Below are 18,326 nucleotides of genomic sequence, written 5' to 3'. Positions count from 1 at the left end.
ATTTTTTTTGCGTAAGTAAAAATTCTCTTTATTTCACTCAAGAAAATCTTGCAATTGCCTCATCCATTTTGACCTAAATAACTAAGTGTTTAATTGAATTATGATATAATTGCTAAAAAGAAATAAAATATGTATTGCGACTAACCAAGCGAGTTAATAGAAGGGAACTGATTCAGTCCTCCTGACCTGATTGGGACATGACCAATGATGCCAGTGAGTACATCAACCATCGTCATCAAAACGTATGGCACTGGAAAAGCACAGCATTTGAAAGATCACTTTGAAATTGAGATTTGATGAGTTCAGAGTGTGAAATATCAGGAACAGAAGTCTCATAATGGATTGCCAATCAGCGAAGTTTGTTTGGTTGAGTAATGCCTTCCCTGATGCACTAATGGAGACTGTGAGGAATTGCAGAGAGTCACGCTTGCTCCTTGGTGAAAGGAAGACTTGCAACAGAATCTTCTTTGGCATGGCTGGAAATGGCACAGTATACTACCTGCAGGAACATTGTGCCAGGCTGATGGATTCAATGCACAAAACACTTTAATGATTGCTTAGATCAAGAAAGGTGAGTACTGCTTCACATTCTCTTGCATCTACAATGCCCCACATCCACTCCCTCCAAACTGACACGCAATAGCAGCAGTGTGTACCATCTACAAGATGCAGTGCAGAAATTCACCATGGCTCTTCGGTTAGTACCTTCCATATTCATCACCACTTCTATCTGGAAAGACCCATCAGAGCACTGCTACCTGCAAGTTCCCCTCCAAGTCATTCACTATCCAGACTTGGAAATATATTGCTGTCCCTCCAGCAAGTGACACTCCCATCCCATATACTTTTTAAAAAGCACCTTTTCCCAAACCCTCACTCGACCTTCTCACATCTAATTAATCACATCATTCCTTACTCCCATTTAGCTTGTACACTCATCTATCGTTCCCTTTCCATTAACTCCCTCATAAGCTCATCCATTGCTTACCCTCCTTATGTAATGTCATATCTATTGCCAAATGTTCTCTTTCCATTAATTAACATATTTCCACAGATCCTAGAATTATGGGTCTGGTAATCCTAAAGTTCAGACTTACCATCACTCTTAGCGATAAGTTGCATAGCTTTAGCTAATCACCTGAGTACACTTGGGGCTGTCCAAATTTTGCTTTTGTTAACCTCTGTCTAAAACTTTTGTCAACTTGAGTCTAAACCTTTTGATCTTGGGAAGATGGTAGCTATCTTTACAACAAGAGGATATGCACATATTATTAGCTAAACCAAAAATCAGTGTGTGGGTTTTCTGGTTCCTTTAAGTTTTGATAGTGAGTTTCTATGTATTAATATCAAACTGAGCAAAAGCAGTTTTTAACAGTTTGGTTCTAGATGATCCTGATTTATACCTGATAATAAAAATAACAGCAGTCTGGCATTTTTCCTTCTATAGACCAGGAAAAATGTGCAAAATGATGAACAAACACATTTACAGTTTAAAAATAAATTATGTGCAGCTAATGACACATAGAAGCAGTCCCTTTTTCCCCATGTAAATAACAAATTAACAAGTATATAGACAACTCTCATGTGACACACTTAGAGAGACTGATTAATGTGGTTTGCAATTCTTTAAGTGCTCTCTGTTCCTATAATTAAATGTGTTTTCGTTGCTTGGTGAAGAAGTTCAATCCGTTTAAGTATCTTTCTCATGTTTATTACAGCAGAAAGTTCCAGGTGCATTTGATATTTGTGCTGACTTTGCTTGCAATGGGGTAACATTTGCAGGAGCAGACTGGTTCTCTGCACTTCTAGATAATGGGAAGGTATAATCAAACACACGAGAAAATTAGCAATGGTAGTTGACTACTATTCAGTAGCCTCTCCTGGAAAATGCACACATGGATGTCAAATGATTACTGGAAGCAAAATATAGCATGAAGAATAACTTCTTTAAAATGATTTGGCAACAGCCTTGTATTAGATTTTATTGTGTCCCCATTTATTTCATTGCTCCTGTAAAGGGAAATGAATCTGAACTTCAATGAATGTAAGTCTACCAGTATATTGCGCAATATGTAAGAGTAGAGAAGCATTTGGAGAAAAATATTTGAATTATGGAGAAAACTCCCATTGTGTTTAAAAACATATTTTGACACAATTGTAAAGAGGTCAAAAGATTTTCCTGCAATGGCTGAAACAATGTGCTAAACCATTCAATTCAGACTCAAATCCTTAAATATTAGCAACTAAGTTGCTTGTTGCAAGCCTACATTACTTAGGTTAAAAAGCGTGACTAACCAAAAGATTTTATGATGGCACTCTGCCTAACAAGCCATTGTTAATGTCACAGTCATCTCCTAATTTGATGTTATCCATTGAGTGTTCAGTGATAATCATGCGTACCAACTGTTGTATTATGGTACAGATACCAGACAAGACAGACCTGTGGCTTTAAACCAGTTAGGTAGCATCAGAAAATGAGTTGCTTGAAAAGCGCAGCCGGTCAGGCAGCATCCAAGGAGCAGGAGAATCAACATTTCGGGCATGAGCCCTTCTTCAGGAGAAGGGCTTCCTGAAGAAGTGCTCATGCCCGAAACGTCAATTCTCCTGCTCCTTGGATGCTGCCTGACCTGCTGCGCTTTTCCAGCAACACATTTTCAGCTCTGATCTCCAGCATCTGCAGTCCTCACTTTCTCCCTGTATAGCCAATCAGCTTGGTATAATGTACAGTAGTATTAATAATCACAGAGTTCGGATTATGTGTGCACATTTATGATATTATAGTAATGTAGATAGTGTCATTAATAAAATTCAAGATATATGACTCAAGGGGAACCCAAGTGTTGCTCTTGTATGTTACATGAGCTAACATACAGAAAACCACAAACTAGTAGTGTTTCACATTGCAACCACATTGGTGTTTTGAGGCCCAAACCATTGCCTTAGTTAACATTTAGTAAGGGCTAAACTTCTTTCCACTTAGTTTAACAGCTTATGCTATTGCTAGTGAAGTTCCGGACTACTCTTCACTGTTACTGTTATTCCTATCCTCAAAGGTCAGTAACCTATTCTGGTGCAGTACCTTCCAAATTCTGCTTGAAATAAGACATGGATGAGGGGGATCGAATGGGAATGGAAGTAAGATGTATAGAAGCCCCCAGTGGAAGTGGAAGGAATGGATGGCAATGAAAAGCAAATTACATCTCCCTTTATTGAATGCCAGATTAAAAATAAACTTCAATTGTTGTTATCCGAGTTAGATGTTCATTCTAAGAGCTCTGGTAAACCAGAGTAAATAGAGTGAATGGAAATAGAATGTAATAAAACAGACTGGATATTGAAAAACCAAGGAGTGGATCATAGTGAAAGAACGGTGAATAACAATAAATGACGAGACTAATAACATTGAAAGAGGAACATATGATAATGGAGAGGGTAGAGTGAGAAGTTTTGAAAAGGTGGATCAAATACAAAAAAATCTCGATTATCTGAACATCAATTATCCAAATTTCGGATTATCCGAACAAGATCTCAAAGTCCCGGATAAATGCTATCCATTATCCGAACTCTCATTTATCTGAACAACAAAACTCCCCACCTGGCTTGTTTGGATAGTTGAGGTTGTTCTGTATATGGTAAGGAATCTATAGCAATGAAGGAGAGGCAATGAATCTCAGTGAACAAATAAGAAACAATAAAAACAAAGAAAAATGGAAGATCATGGGTGATAACAAAGGAAGGAGCTGAATTGTAAGTGTAGGAGGAGGAGACATGTTTCAACAAAACAGTTATTTAAAAAGAAATTTCCGTGTGTTGTCAATGTCATTGGCAAGCTCAGCATTCGTTCCTTATCCCTTGAGAAGCTAATGGTGATCTACCTCCCTGAATGACTGCAATTCATTTGTTCGGTCCATCAACAATGCTGTTGGGAAATTCACAGTAACAAAGAAATTACCAATTAGCACTAGCCAAGAGCAGCACAGAGGATGTGAGAGGAAAGAAAGGGCTACATGGAGAAGAAGCATATTAATTTGAACTGCTGAATGGGAGATTATCTTCAGTGCACAAAGCTAATGGAATTAGTCTTACTGCATTGAAAAGAGATGTGAGTGCTATGTTGAATTGAAAGTGGTGCAGAGAAAATGTCAGAATGAACTGAGCCGTGTTAGAAGAGAGCAATACCCATAGTAACATTACATGTCCAATGATTGCTGGGCCCAATTGATATAAACAATTTAATTTCAGCAGTGTGCTGATTGAGAAAATGATCCCTGAGTGTTCTTAAAGGTGCCACAAAAGGGAGTATCTTCAACCTTGCCTCTTCCAAACAAGACACCTAAAAAGCCACTGTTAATTACTATTGTAAATATTTTGAGGTTCAAAATGTGCAATAAATTGAATAAGAAACTAGAATTTTAAAGTTTGAATCTAAAGACAACTGGTATTGATAACAACCTGATAAATGTTTGATGATCATGATTTATCATATCAATTAACCATGCACTTCTATTAATTGTTCAACAATGACACAATTTGCAGTATAATATGTTCAAAACAGAAGAAAGTGAATAGCACTGAGACTTTCCAAGAGATAAATCTTATGGCTTCCGCAACAAACTAGTTAAAACTGGGGCTTGATGGGGTAGTATTGTAAATTAGTCAGCTTGCCACCTTCATTCCCACCTTTGACCTGTCAGCCATTTTAGTTGGTTTCTTGGGGGCTGTAATGTCCCTCTTAGCTGGGTGGCCACATGGCACAGTTCTGCATACGCCAATCCTTAGCACTGCTTATAGTCTCAGGAATGGGAACTACTCTCTTCAGGCACTGATTGGACCATTGAACTGCCAACCAATCAAATTGGACACCAACTCTTCCTAACCACAAGGGGGTAAAACATTCAATCTATTCCAGTTATTGCTATGGATAGTCAGATTTCACATTACTGAAGTGCTAATCAGCTGTTAGCTGTAGGATGGGCAATTGGGTAATTTATCCTCCTATAAAATCCATCCCTAGGTCTATACCACCACCATATTTGTAGGTAGAGGTTTGACACCAGTGTAAATTGAAAAAGGTGATTCCATTGTCACTCTTAATAAAGCAATGAGGAATATAATATAAAATTCATTCAATGCTGCTATTGAGTCAACTTAAATATACCACACCTTATTTTCCTGTGATTAAATAGTGCAAATAATAAAGGATTCTATATTATCATTATCGAATAAAACAATCATGGTAATTAAGTTAAAATATTACTTTTCCTTATGAAGCACATTATCCACCAGTCATAGAATGAATATCAAATTATTGATTATTTTTAATGTCTAGATACAAAGGAGTGTAATGCATCATTTCTTTATCAGTAGTATGTCACTGCTTGCTCATGTTGATCTATTTAAAAACTAAGTCATGTCTTTGTGTGATGAATAATAGATGCTGAGATCATATGATGTAGCAGTGATTGGCATGACATTAATCAAAAATATAATTTTATTCTAGTTCACACCAGAGCAGATTGCAGGAAAGGATGTTCGTCTCTTGAGAATTAAAAAGGTAACAAGAATTATTTCTCCAGTAAAATTTATATTCAAATTCATAATAAATAGAAAGATGCCTATTTTATATGCTTACATCTGCAAGTTTGACAAAATATTTTCAAGAGGGTGCTTTGCATTGCAGTTTTTACATCAAACTAATCTTACTGTACAGTACTGTTGCTGTAGCATTTTGTCCATGTAGCATTTGACAAATAATAACCCTAAATATCATCTTGGTAGCGAGTGCAATTGGAATACTTGGCTCCAAACACCAAGATTTCATGTTCATGTATTGGGGTTGTCACTCCATTTGGAGGATGAATTTGTCATTTTTAGCCAGGGGTCAGTATGTGCAAATCTAAATGGAGTTCAAATGTTCAAAAAAGGAACCAAAAAAGTAATGAATAGTCAGCAAAGTGTTACAGCAAAATTTGTATACCGGAAGTTTAATTTGCAGTTTGAAAATTATCAGTCATTTTCTGTTGTTTTCAAGAACGGTTAACATTTGTACATATCTAGATGATTCTTCATAAGCAATTAAAATGGATATTTTAATAGTCGTATTTCACATAGCTGCCCTCTATCACTCGATACTTAATATTGCATTAATTTCTGCATTAATCTCTTTGAATATTGGCTACACTGGTGAAGAGGCATTTATATAAACCGATTTGTGACCCACATTATATCTGTGCACCACTCAAGAAAGTGAACCATTGATTTAAGTTCAAATCATAAACTGTCATTGACATTTGAGCAGGTGCTCCACAAAAGGTTAATATGACAGTTCATACCATTGTTGGGGGGGAATGATATATTTGAATATTCATTCATGGACAGAAAACAGAGAGTAGGGATAAATGGGGTATTTTCAAGTCGGTAGGTTGTAAATAAGAGAGTGATAAAAAGATCAGTGCTAAGGCCTCAAATATTCATAATCCATATTAATGACTTCGAAAAGAGCCTGGGGGCAATTTCTCCAATTTTACTAACCCAGATGGGAATGTAAGCTGTGAGGAAGGCAGAAAGGGGCTGCAAAAGGATGTAGCCAGATTGAGTGAATAAATAACAGGTTGGAAAATTGAGAATAATGCAGGGAAGTTTGTTGGATATTTAGTATTGCATTAAACAAAGGAAAACAGGAAAATGACATGTCTTTTATTGCAATTAAATTGGGGAATAGAATAACAAGTCCTGATGCAATTATTTATGGCTAGTTCAAGATTCTCTTAAGGTTAACATGCAGGTTCATTTGGCAGTTAGGAAGACAAATGCGATGTTAGCATTCATTTTGAGAGGGCTAGAATACAAGAACAGGGATATTCTGCTAAGGCTGTGTAAGTCTGTGGTCAGACCGCATTTGGAATACTGTGAGCAATTTTGGTCCTGTATCTAACAAAGAATGTCCTGGCTTTGGAGGGGGTCTAAAAGGAGCTTCACAGTAATGTCCTGGGAATAAAGGACTTGTTATATGAAGAGTGGTTGAGGATTCTGAGTCTATACTTGATGGAGTTTAGAAGGATATGGAGGGATCCCTTTGAAATTTACAGATTACTGAGAGGCCTGGATAGTGAACGTGGAGAAGATGTTTCCACTCGAAGGAGAGACTAAGACCCAAGGGCACAGACACAGAATTAAAAATCACCCCATTAGAATGGAGATGACGAGAAATATCTTCAGCTGAAGGGTGGTGAAGCTGACAAACTCATTGCTGCAGGGTCTGTGGAAGCCAAGGATTTTAATTTCTTTAAGACAAAAATAAATTGGTTCTTGATTGATAAAGGAATCAGGGTTTTGGGGAGAAGGCAGGAGAATGGGGTTGAGAAACGTATCAGCCATGATCAAATGGTGGAGCAGACTCAGTGGACTAAATGACCCAATTCAGCTCCTATCTCTGGTCTTATGAGTAATGTATTTGCAAGCAAATTGCAAACAGTATGTAAAGTATGGAGGTAATTCAATGAAGCTTCATTGGATTGGTTTCTGGGATGAGATAGTCATCCTACGATGAGAGGGGTGAGTAAATTAGGTCAACACATTTTGGACTTCAGAAAAACGAGAGGTGATATAATTGAAACATAAAATATCCTGATGGGTGTTGACAGACTAGATGCTGAGATGTTGTTTCCCCTGGCTTGAGAATTTAGAGCATGGAGTCATGTCTCAAGATTTGACATTGATCATTTAAGAATTAGATGAGAAATTTATTCACTCAGAAGAATTCTCTACCCTCTGAGGTTTGTGCATATTTCGTGATTGAGTATATTCAAGTCTGAGATAGAGAGACCTTTGATCTCTTAGAGAGTCTAGATGGGGAGAGGTTGGGAAAATTGAGTTGAGACAGAAGATCGATGTGATTGTACTGAATGAAGGAGCCTGCTTGAGAGGCCATGTTGTCTACTCCTACTTCTTGCATTCCAATGTTAGTGAAATGGTTCTGTTGTGCCTGTGATGGCAATAGATTTCTATTTCCCTCAGGTCACATACCAAGGACCCATAAACACGGTGACCTAAGATGAATGTAGCATCACCTGATATGGCTTGGCTTTATTCTGAGAGTATACCACCAGCCATATTACAACACTTACAACAAAATCTTTGTGAATGTCTTAAAGTTCATAAAATTGTACAGCTAGATTTTAACTTCAAGCTGATTGGTTGGAGTACCAGGCTGCCTGCTGCAGTTTTTCATCTATTTACTCAGCCTCAGTAATTTTCTTCTAAGTGTATTTCCAGAGGAACGCTCATTGATATTGGTATTTAGAAACAAAAGGGAGTAAGGAAAAATATTTTTAAACAGGGCTTCATTAGTTTCAACTAACCTTAACTTAATAATTGCTTCTTTCAGATAAGTTTCTTCTAAATATAAAAATACTCCTGTTATAGTTGGTTGATATAGTATTTAGTAATGCAAGATTGAAATGCTATAGTCTCTTAGGCTATTATTGACATTTGTAGAATCCCTAGTCATTTAGTTTATAGCAGGGTCATTTATTGTCTTGTCAAATGCATTCTGGCAGCTTTTTGAGCATTTGCAATTAGCAACATAAAATTTGAAAATGTTATATCACATACAGTACATGCGTAAATGCAGTTGTTCAATAGTTTCAAATGTGATTTCCATTTACTTTTTACCAGTCTTTTTATGATGTCTGAAAATCATTCCATGCAGCCTATCAAACCACTACCAGCAACATTTGTATCATATCATTCACAGTGCATTGCTATTGCGGGGACAGGACTTCTAGTGATGAAAGACCTGGCCTGTAAATATAGTGTAAAAACTGCATTGATAATGAAAGTCATTGGAATTCTATAATTGAGCTACAAAGTGTTATCATTGTCTATTCTGTTGTACAGGAAGGACCATTAGATCTTGCAGTAGAGGGGGGCATCAGTTCCCCTCTTGGAAAGATTGTCGTATCTGCAATCTACGATGGAGGTGCTGCAGATAAGCATGGTACAGTTATTTCTCTTGTCTCCTGGTGTTCGCTTGATTTGAAAACCTTTTACTTCTACTTTTGAGACCATTTTCCTATTCTTATACTTATTAAGTTGAGTTTGTATGTTTGAAGGAAATATCTAAGCAATAATCTTAAACTTAAAAATAAATCCTTTGTGATGTGTAATAACGTTTCTCTCAAATGTCCTTGGGTGTTGCACTGAAACCAATTAAATGTGCAGCTTTTCAATTTATTTCTTAAACTTGAGCATTTTATTTTCAAAGTTGAAAAGCTCTTGACTGCTCCTGTACAATTCCTTGCTCAGATGAGCTTCTATCTTTGAAGGAGGTGAAAGGTGGAAAGAGACCTAACTGAGTCAGTGAAAAGTATCAAGTTTTACTGAGTTTGTTGGAAATGTGTCCTTGTCCAAATTTAGATAAGTTTCAGTTTCAAATTCAGTTTGAGTTTCATTCTAATACCAACACCGAATCCTTGCTATATTTGTTGAATTGAGAAAATATTCTTAGGTTACAGAATAGATCAATGATAATTTTATGGAATTTGCAAATAGTTTGCCAGCTAGATATATTTCAATTTGGAAGCTACCAAAGTGACTCTGTCATTCTTCTGTCTCTGAAGTTCAATACTTTGGTTTGACACATGAATGTAATTTAAATATCTGAGTCTTGTTTAAGCTATGTAAATTCCACTTCAGAACTTGAGTCTAAAATGCAAAGCTGACTATCCAGTGCAGTATTCAGGGAGTGTTCCAAAGTTAGGAATGCTATGAGGAAAGATGGTGTTAAACTTGAAAGGGTTCAGAAAATATTTAAAAGGATGTTGTCAGGGTTGGAGAGTTTAAGCTATAGGGAGTGGCTGAATAGACTGGGACTGTTTTCCTTGGAGTGTCGGAGGCTGAGGGGTGGCCTTACAGAGATTTATAAAATCAAGAGGGGCATGGATAGGGTAAATCAACAAGGTCTTTTCCCCAGGGTGGGGTAGTCCAAAACGAGAGGGCATAGGTTTAAGGTGAGAGGGGAAAGATTTAAAAGCACGTAAGGGGCAACTTTTTCAAGCAGCAGGTGGTGTGTGTAAGGAATGAGCAGCCACAGGAAGTGGTGGGGGTTGGTACAAATGTGGCATTTAAAAGGCTTCTGGATGGGTAGACGAATAAGAAGAGCTTAGAGGGATACGAGCTGGCAAAGGGGACTGGATTAATTTAGGATATCTAGGAGGCAGGGATGAGTTGGACCAAAGGGTCTGTTTCCTGCAGTCCATCTCTACGACTCTATCATCTTTTGAATGAGAAACTAAATTAAGATTCCATCAGCCTGTTTGGCTAATGTTAAGGATCCATTGGGGTGAAATGAAGGAGGGAGAGAGTGTTGTCACCCATTTCCTCATCAATGCTTGTCCCTCAGTTAACATCACAATAAACTGATGACCTGTTCATTCATGCATTACTATAGTGAAACAGTTTTTAAAATAAATTTTATTTGGCTGCAAGTATTTTTGGATGTCTGATAATAGTTCTGCATACCTTTTTTATATAAGGACATGTAAAAATGCAAGCACCAATGAAGAAGGAAACCCATAGAAACACATATTTACTTTTCAAAAATTATATAATATTCACACAGTTATATTCAAGTGAAGCTCATTGTGTAGCAAAGAAATCAAAAGTTTTTCTCTCCCCCTCTATTCGGTGGAGTGATGGCACCGTGGCTTCAGCAGAGCTAAAGATGGGTTCCACCTTTCTTTGTTTGGAATCAATTAGGACCCTAACAAATGCAGCCAGTTTTACTTGTGAATCACTGAGGTAGGAAATGGCTTGTTTCCTACTTGGAGGATGGGAAACAAGCAATGAGCAATGGGTGTACTTTAAGATGAATTCCCATTTCCAGGAGCCCACTCTCCAACCTCCCTCTTGTAGTTCACCTGCATTTCTCTGCGAACAGGAAGCTCAAGCACTTCGCTGCATGTCAGTGAGTAATTGAATGGTAAATCTTCCCTCTATCTACTGTAAAGAGGCAGACAGTAGATTGGCATTGGTGTGGGTTGACATGCATTATGCATCTGCAAGTGATGCTCCATCTAGATGGCGCTATTACCTGAGAAATAATGGTACTTTTATTTGATACTGGCCCCTTCAGTCTCTTATTAAGGCTGTGCATAGCTTCAGGAGATTCTGACAGAGCCACTGATGTTTTTAGCTGCTGAGCCATAACTTTCCTACTTGATAGATAACCCTTCAGGCACATCAACTGTGTCCATCTGAGCAATGCTTGGAAGGATGGTGCCCACCAAAAAGAACCCTGCACCATTGTCCCTTTCTCCAATTGCTCTAACTCAAGTGTGAAGTACACCTTTCTATGCATCAAATACTCACCCTCTCCTACTTCTCCTCAACCTGGTACATCAGCAGCTGGAAATATTACGAAATGTCGAAGACGTGAGTTAGTTCTGGCATTGAGATGGGATATAAGTTCAACTTAGTACTGATCATAATAGCTTGCTGATCGGGATGTGAATTAGCTTAGCTTTAGCTTACTTACAGTGTGGAAACAGGCCCTTCGGCCCAACAAGTCCACACCGCCCCGCCGAAGCGCAACCCACCCATACCCCTACATGTACCCCTTTACCTAACACTACGGGCAATTTAGCATGGCCAATTCACCTGACCTGCACATCTTTGGACTGTGGGAGGAAACCAGAGCACCCGGAGGAAACCCACGCAGACACGGGGAGAACGTGCAAACTCCACACAGTCAGTCGCCTGAGGCGGGAATTGAACCCGGGTCTCTGGCGCTGTGAGGCAGCAGTGCTAACCACTGTGCCACTGTGCCGCCCACTAATTCTATATAATTAAAAGTTGAGTTCCAAGTGTCACCAAGTCTGTGGACAACTGCAATGTCTCCATCGCCACTACTCAGTACTTGTGCCACCTGACAGATCTCCATTGTTCTTAGGGTGGCATTGGGTGCTAATCCACCCTGGTTCGCTGACATTCCCTGGGAGTTGGGTCTTTTTTTTTCTGTAATGATGAAAAGTTATGAGTGTGAGAACCTTGTGACAATACTGTGCCTTTAAGAGGTGTATTTTGTCTTGGATTTTTATTTATGAAGAGAGGTTGAGGCAGAGTTGAGGAATGGTCTGCTCAAAGTCATTAAAATACGCAGTTTGAGAGTTTTCGGTTCTTTTTAAATTTGGAACAATAGAAGCAGCCTGAATGGGTGGGGTCAAGCTCCCACAGACTGTGATTTTTAGTTTTAGCTTTCAGTAACTGTTAGGACTGATATTTCTTTGTCTCTTTGCTATGGCTAAAAGCTTGGTTCTGTTCTTGCTACTAGAATTGCATGTGAAATGATACATTTTACTGAATTTGACTTCGGCAAGGGTGTTTTAAGGGGTGTTTACTTTATTGGAACAGCTGCTGTTTAATGGTTAAATAATCTATCATTATGTTGAGTTTTTCAATAGAATTAAGTTATTTCAACCCTTTCTTTTATTTGTATTTTAACTATAGTGTATGAATAAAGTGTGTTTTGCTTCAAGCCTGATAGTTTTACTGATCGAATTGCATCAGGGAACTCAAAACCTGGTACTTTCCTTTAAAATAAGAAACGTTTAGGGTCTAGACTATCTTCTTGACATGTTTTGAAGGGGTTTTGGTCTAGTTTATAACAATCTGAATGTTCATTGAAGATGGAATGAGGATATTTGAACAGGGTGACTGCGAAGAAAGGTACAGAGGACGGGGGTGAATATGAATGGTGAGGACAGAGATGGAGATATGAGGAGGAGCAGGAGGAGAGAATGGGAGTAACTGAGAGGAGTGTCCATCAGGGAGGTGCTATGCAGGAGAATGAGAGTGTGATATTTGCCATCTGAAAGTGGTATGCCACTCACCTTGTCAATCCCAACAAGATCACTGAAACTTTTATGCTACAGGATCCAGGTTTTCTGCACCACCTGTCAGTCAGACTGTAATTTCCAGCCAAGCTAACTTGCCTTCTTATCCGGTCCCAAAGGTAGAAGTCTGAATCAACCACTATCCTCAAAAACGAGTCTGAGAACCAATATTTCCACATTTGACTTCCATCTCTCCTCCTTTTCAGTGCAAGATTTATTGCTGCCCTTGTGATTTCTGCTGGAGTCCCATCAACTGGAAGCCATTCAATGATAGATCCAGGTTGTGATCCAGCCCATCCTCCTGTTTGTAACATCATGAATCAGTTAAAGAACACCACCAATTCCCTCAGGAGGTCCTGACCCAGTGATAGTCCTGCCAATTTGGGAGGGGCTGTGTTGAGAAAATTCCACTGAGGTATTGTGTGGAAAGCTGATGTGACAGAATTAGAAGAAGTGACTAAAAGTTTATTTTATGAGATGAGCAATAAGGAGAGAAAGGAAAATATATTCTATTTAAGTTTCAAGAAGTAATAAAGGAGGAAAGCAGTAGGAAGTTGAGAGCTCAATGGAGCACTCTAACCTTGACAGTCTAGTATTGGCGACACTACTTTTCTTGGAATATTTGCATCCATGCCATCATGACAGGTTGCCTTGAGAAAGGTACTTCTGCACAGTGTCTTTTGGGTATGGTGAGCGTGAATAAAGAGTATTTTAAGAGCTTTCCAGACATGGCTGTCAGAGGATTTGCAATGCTTTTTTCCATTGGTGAACAGTCTGTGTTACTGTGACAGCAGGGAACAGACTTTGAGACAGCTCTAAGTGTGATGATAATCCTTTAGCCCACTTGAAGAGCTCTCACATAACTCTGTCGGGAGTTGCCAGGTTCCTGGGCTGCTGATAACCCGGCAATTTCAGCAGGCATTAAACTGACAAATTTCCACTGAGAGAATGGTGATAAGGTGGAAGTAACAGATATTGATCTCTCTTCATCTGTGATAATGATGTGCTCTGGAACCATAGTAATAAAAATCCTGAATTGTGAAATATTGCATCAAGAGAGTGGTGGAGGTGACAAGCTGGACTGTTAGAGACAATCTTTCAATCTTCAGAGTCTGTATTGGTATTATCAGCTTCTAAATTATTTTGATGAAGGAGGAACAGCTGGGAGAGATAGTGTTACAAGTAACGTAACCAGGTTTGTATAAAGTGACAGAGCAATACACAATATATCAATTGCATATTTAGTGAATAGTAATGTTGGTAATTATATTTATACATAATTAATTGTTTTGTAAAAAGATATAGTGCACAGATTGTGTGTTCAGGGAGTTGGCATTCTCTTAAATAATATATTTGCCAAATGCTCATGCTTGTGTTCATGATGATAACCTCAATACATCCAAGTCTAATGGTGCAGTTGTCACTACTTGCTGATAACCTGATGAGATGAGAAATGAAGCAAATTCCAATGCACAACATGTACTTTCCAAAGAGCTTTGAGTTCATAGTGTGAAATGCTTTTATTTGAGAAGTCTCCATTTGCAACATTTATGTTAGAATGTGAGGAAAGAGTTAAATCTTTACAAATAACCTTCTTTAAATTGCCTAATTTTAATCAATGAAATCATAAAGGCAGTTTTTTTAAAATGTTGGAATACAGTTCCACAAAATTACAACTGTTATTTCAATCTAGTTTAAACTTGTTAAAATGAATTTGTTAAATCTCAGCTTCCTTGAAATAACTTTTAATAAAATTACCAGTTCATTAGTAAAGTTGTTATAATATTATTTTAATCTCAAATTTGTATTTAGGGATATGTTGTACAAAGTTGTATAATAAGCCATGATAGCTGTACCAATTATCATGTTATGCAGAAGAAAGGTTGAGGTCATTCACTGAGGCCTGGCAACTGTCCAAACATGAAAGAGGCAGGGCTATGGTGAGGAGCAGAGAGGCTGCTTGAAGGTCAATGAAGTATTTATGTGGATTGCAGTCACCGTGGTAGTAATGAATGCTGATCTTTGGGTCTGATTTTAGTCTGTGACATTCCATTTCTCTGAAACAAGTCTAATAATTGTCTTGAAATTAAAGATTTTCATCATTCATGGTCAAGTTATTATTGCCACTTTACCATGCAATGGAGGAAATTGAGATGGAAAATATCTGTTGGTTTAGGATCTTTGTTGACCATGTATTGCGCAATCTCCCAGCCTTCATCTTAGTAACCATAATGAAATAGATACTTTTATTTGGAGGTAATATAGCAAAAATTCTCATAGCACTGGTTTCTGACAAAATTGCCAAGTATGGACCTTGGACATCATCATCGTGAATTCTTCGAGCCACAAATGCCACTCAAGTGCGCCAAAGCATTGTGCTGGTCAGGTCTCGAGTTTCAGTTGGCCTCAATGGCAGGTTGATCCATTTGCCCTGGGCAAAAAGTCAAACCAGATCAGGCAGAACCCAGAAGACTGTGCTCTTCCTTGGTTCTATAAACTTTAAATAAAAACTGTTGCTTTGTGCCTGCCTCCAGTGGTCCCGTTTAGTCACCTAATTAGCAGACCTTAAGACCTGGAGCAACATAATTAGGAGGAGAATGTGCAGCTCAAACTCTACCCAGTTGATGGCCAATATTGATTCAAACTGTATTGCCACTTGTATTTGCAGGGCACCGAACACATATTTCAAGTGTTCACTGTGCACCTGGATGTTACTGGCTTCCAATTTGTCAGTTAGCACTGTTCTGTTGGTGACTATATTAAACAAGAAGTTAAAAGTATTTGTAATAAGAGTGCTGCAATAATCATGGGTGATTTTCATATATATTTGGACTGGGCAAGCCACATCTGCAATAATTCAGTGGCAGATGAATTCCTAAAGTGTGTATACGAAGGCTTTTTAGACCAACAATTAGAGAACAGGCTTTCCTGGATTTAGTATTGTATGTCAAGAATGACTTAATTAATCTTGTATGATGTCGTTTTGGTAAGAGTGACCATAGCATCAAACAATTCTTCATTGTGATAGAAAGTAAAGTAATCCCAGTCTGAAACTAGGGTCTTAAGTCTAAACACAGAAACTACAAAGGTATTCAGTGTGAGTTGACTATAATAGATTGGGTATCTTCATTGAGAAACCTAATAGTGGATAGGTATTTGCAAATTTGTAAAGAATGAATGCATGCATCGCAACAGTTATTAATTCCTTTCTGGATCAAATATACAGCAGGGAAAGTGGCTAACAAAACAAATTAAGGATAGTATTAGATCAGAAAGAGGAGACACATAAACTGTACAATGAAAGTGAAAAGCCTGAAGATCAGGAGTAGTTTAGAATTCTGCAAGGGAGGATGAGGTGGTTGATTAAGAGGGATAAAATAGAGTGTAAAAGTAGACCTGCAAGGGACTTAGAAACAAACTGAGAGAACTTCTATAAGTATGTAAAAAGAAAATGTTTTGTGAAAACTAGTATAGACACACTCTGAGATGGGAGATTTGTTAACGGAGAACAAGCAAATGGCAGAGCTGTTACAAAACTACTTAAATTCTGCATTCACAAGTGAACACACAATTTCTAAAATGCTGGAAAGCAAGGGTTAATTGAGGAGGAGGAATGAAGGAAATTTAGTATCAGTAAAAAATAGTGTTTGACAAATTAATTGGATTGAAAGTTACTAAGTCTCCAAAGCCTGATAATCTACATCACCAGATACTAAAAGGAGAAGGCTGTGGAAGTAACGGATGTTTTGATCGTTAAGTTCCAAAATTCTGGAACAGTCCTACGCAGAAACATCACATAGATATTAGAAGCAGGAGTAGACCATTTAACCCCTTGACCCTGCTATGGCCATTCATTATGATCATAGCTAATCATTGAGCTCAATACCCTAATCTCACTCTACCCACATACCCTTTGATCCCTTTAGCTATAAGAGCTACATCTACCTCCTTCCTGAAAATGTATAATGTTTTGGCTTCAACCACTTTCTGTGGTTGTAAATTCCACAGGCTTACCACTCCCTGGGTGAAGAAATTTCTCCTCATTGGAGTCCTACCAGATTTATCCTTAAACCATGGCCCTGGTTCTGGACTCTCCCACGATTGGAAATATCCTACATGCATCCTGTCTAGTCCTGTTAGAATTTTACACATTTTTCTGAGATCCCCCATTTATACTTCTCCGGTGAATACAATCCTAACAGACTCAATCGCTCCTCACACGTTAGTCCTGCCATCCCAAGAACCAATTTAGTAAACCTTTGCTGCACTCCCTCTATAACAAGAATATCTTTTCTCAGATAAAGAGGCCAAAACTGCACACAATATTCCAGGTATAGGCCTCAACAATGTCCTGTGTGATTGCAGCAACACATCCTTGATTCTGTACTCAAATTCTTTTGCTGTGGAGGCCATCATGCAGTACCCCACTAGTCACTGCCTGCCATTCACAAAAACATCTATTTATTCCCACTCTTTGTTTCCTGTCCATTAACCAATTTTGTATTCATCTCGACAAATTACCTTGCACTTTAATTTCACACAGTATTGTCTAATTTAAAACTTTGCTGAAAACCTTCTAAAGTCCAAATAAACCATGTCCTGCAGCTCCCCAATCAATTCTACTAGTTGCATCCTTGAAGGTTTCCAATAGATTTGTCAAGTATGACTTCCCTTTTGTAAAACCATACTGATTGTGTCTGATTTGACCACCGTTTTCTCACTGCTCTGCTATAAAATCCTTGATAATGGACTCTAGCATCTTCCCTGCCACTAATGTCACTGGTCTATAATTCACTCTTTTCTCTGTCTTTTTAAATATTGGGATTACATAAACTACCCTCCAATCTGTAAGAACCATTCTAGCGTCTATGGAATGATTGCTACCAATGCATCCATTATTTCTAGGGCCACTTCCTTAAGTCATCTCTGTACAGTATTATGCTCTGGAGATTTATCCTTCAATCTACACCAAATCATGTCTCAAAACTTTATTGAGTTTTTTGAAGAAGTAACAAAGAAGATTGATGAGGGCAGAGCAGTAGATGTGATCTATATGGACTTCAGTAAGGCGTTCGACATAGTTCCCCATGGGAGACTGATTAGCAAGGTTAGATCTCATGGAATACATGGAGAATGAGCCATTTGGATACAGAACTAGCTCAAAGGTAGAAGACAGAGGGTGGTGGTGGAGGGTTGTTTTTCAGACTGGAGACCTGTGACCAGTGGAGTGCCACAAGGAATGGTGCTGGGTCCTCTACTTTTTGTCATTTACATAAATGATTTGGATGTGAGCATAAGAGGTACAGTTAGTAAGTTTGCAGATGACACCAAACTTGGAGTTGTAGTGGACAGCGAAGAGGGTTACCTCAGATTACAACAGGATCTGGACCAGATGGGCCAATGGGCTGAGAAGTGGCAGATGGAGTTTAATTC

General features: G+C 38.3%; 1 protein-coding gene across 2 annotated transcripts in view; it reads left to right on the top strand.

Moving 5' to 3' along the window:
• Positions 1 to 18,326, top strand: part of ush1c (Usher syndrome 1C) — a 212,481-nt gene that overhangs the window by 166,277 nt on the left and 27,878 nt on the right. For both annotated transcript variants that reach the window (XM_043705961.2, XM_087996593.1), the window contains exons 23-24: positions 5,501 to 5,554; positions 8,899 to 8,998. In XM_043705961.2, the coding sequence (XP_043561896.2) occupies positions 5,501 to 5,554; positions 8,899 to 8,998 (154 nt within the window). The remainder of the gene's footprint in view (positions 1 to 5,500; positions 5,555 to 8,898; positions 8,999 to 18,326) is intronic.

The sequence above is a fragment of the Chiloscyllium plagiosum genome, unplaced genomic scaffold (assembly GCF_037043375.1).
Source record: "Chiloscyllium plagiosum isolate Xiang-an unplaced genomic scaffold, Cpla_swu_hap1 HiC_scaffold_18, whole genome shotgun sequence".
NCBI lineage: Eukaryota > Metazoa > Chordata > Chondrichthyes > Orectolobiformes > Hemiscylliidae > Chiloscyllium > Chiloscyllium plagiosum.
This window is presented reverse-complemented; position numbering and strand designations above follow the sequence as displayed.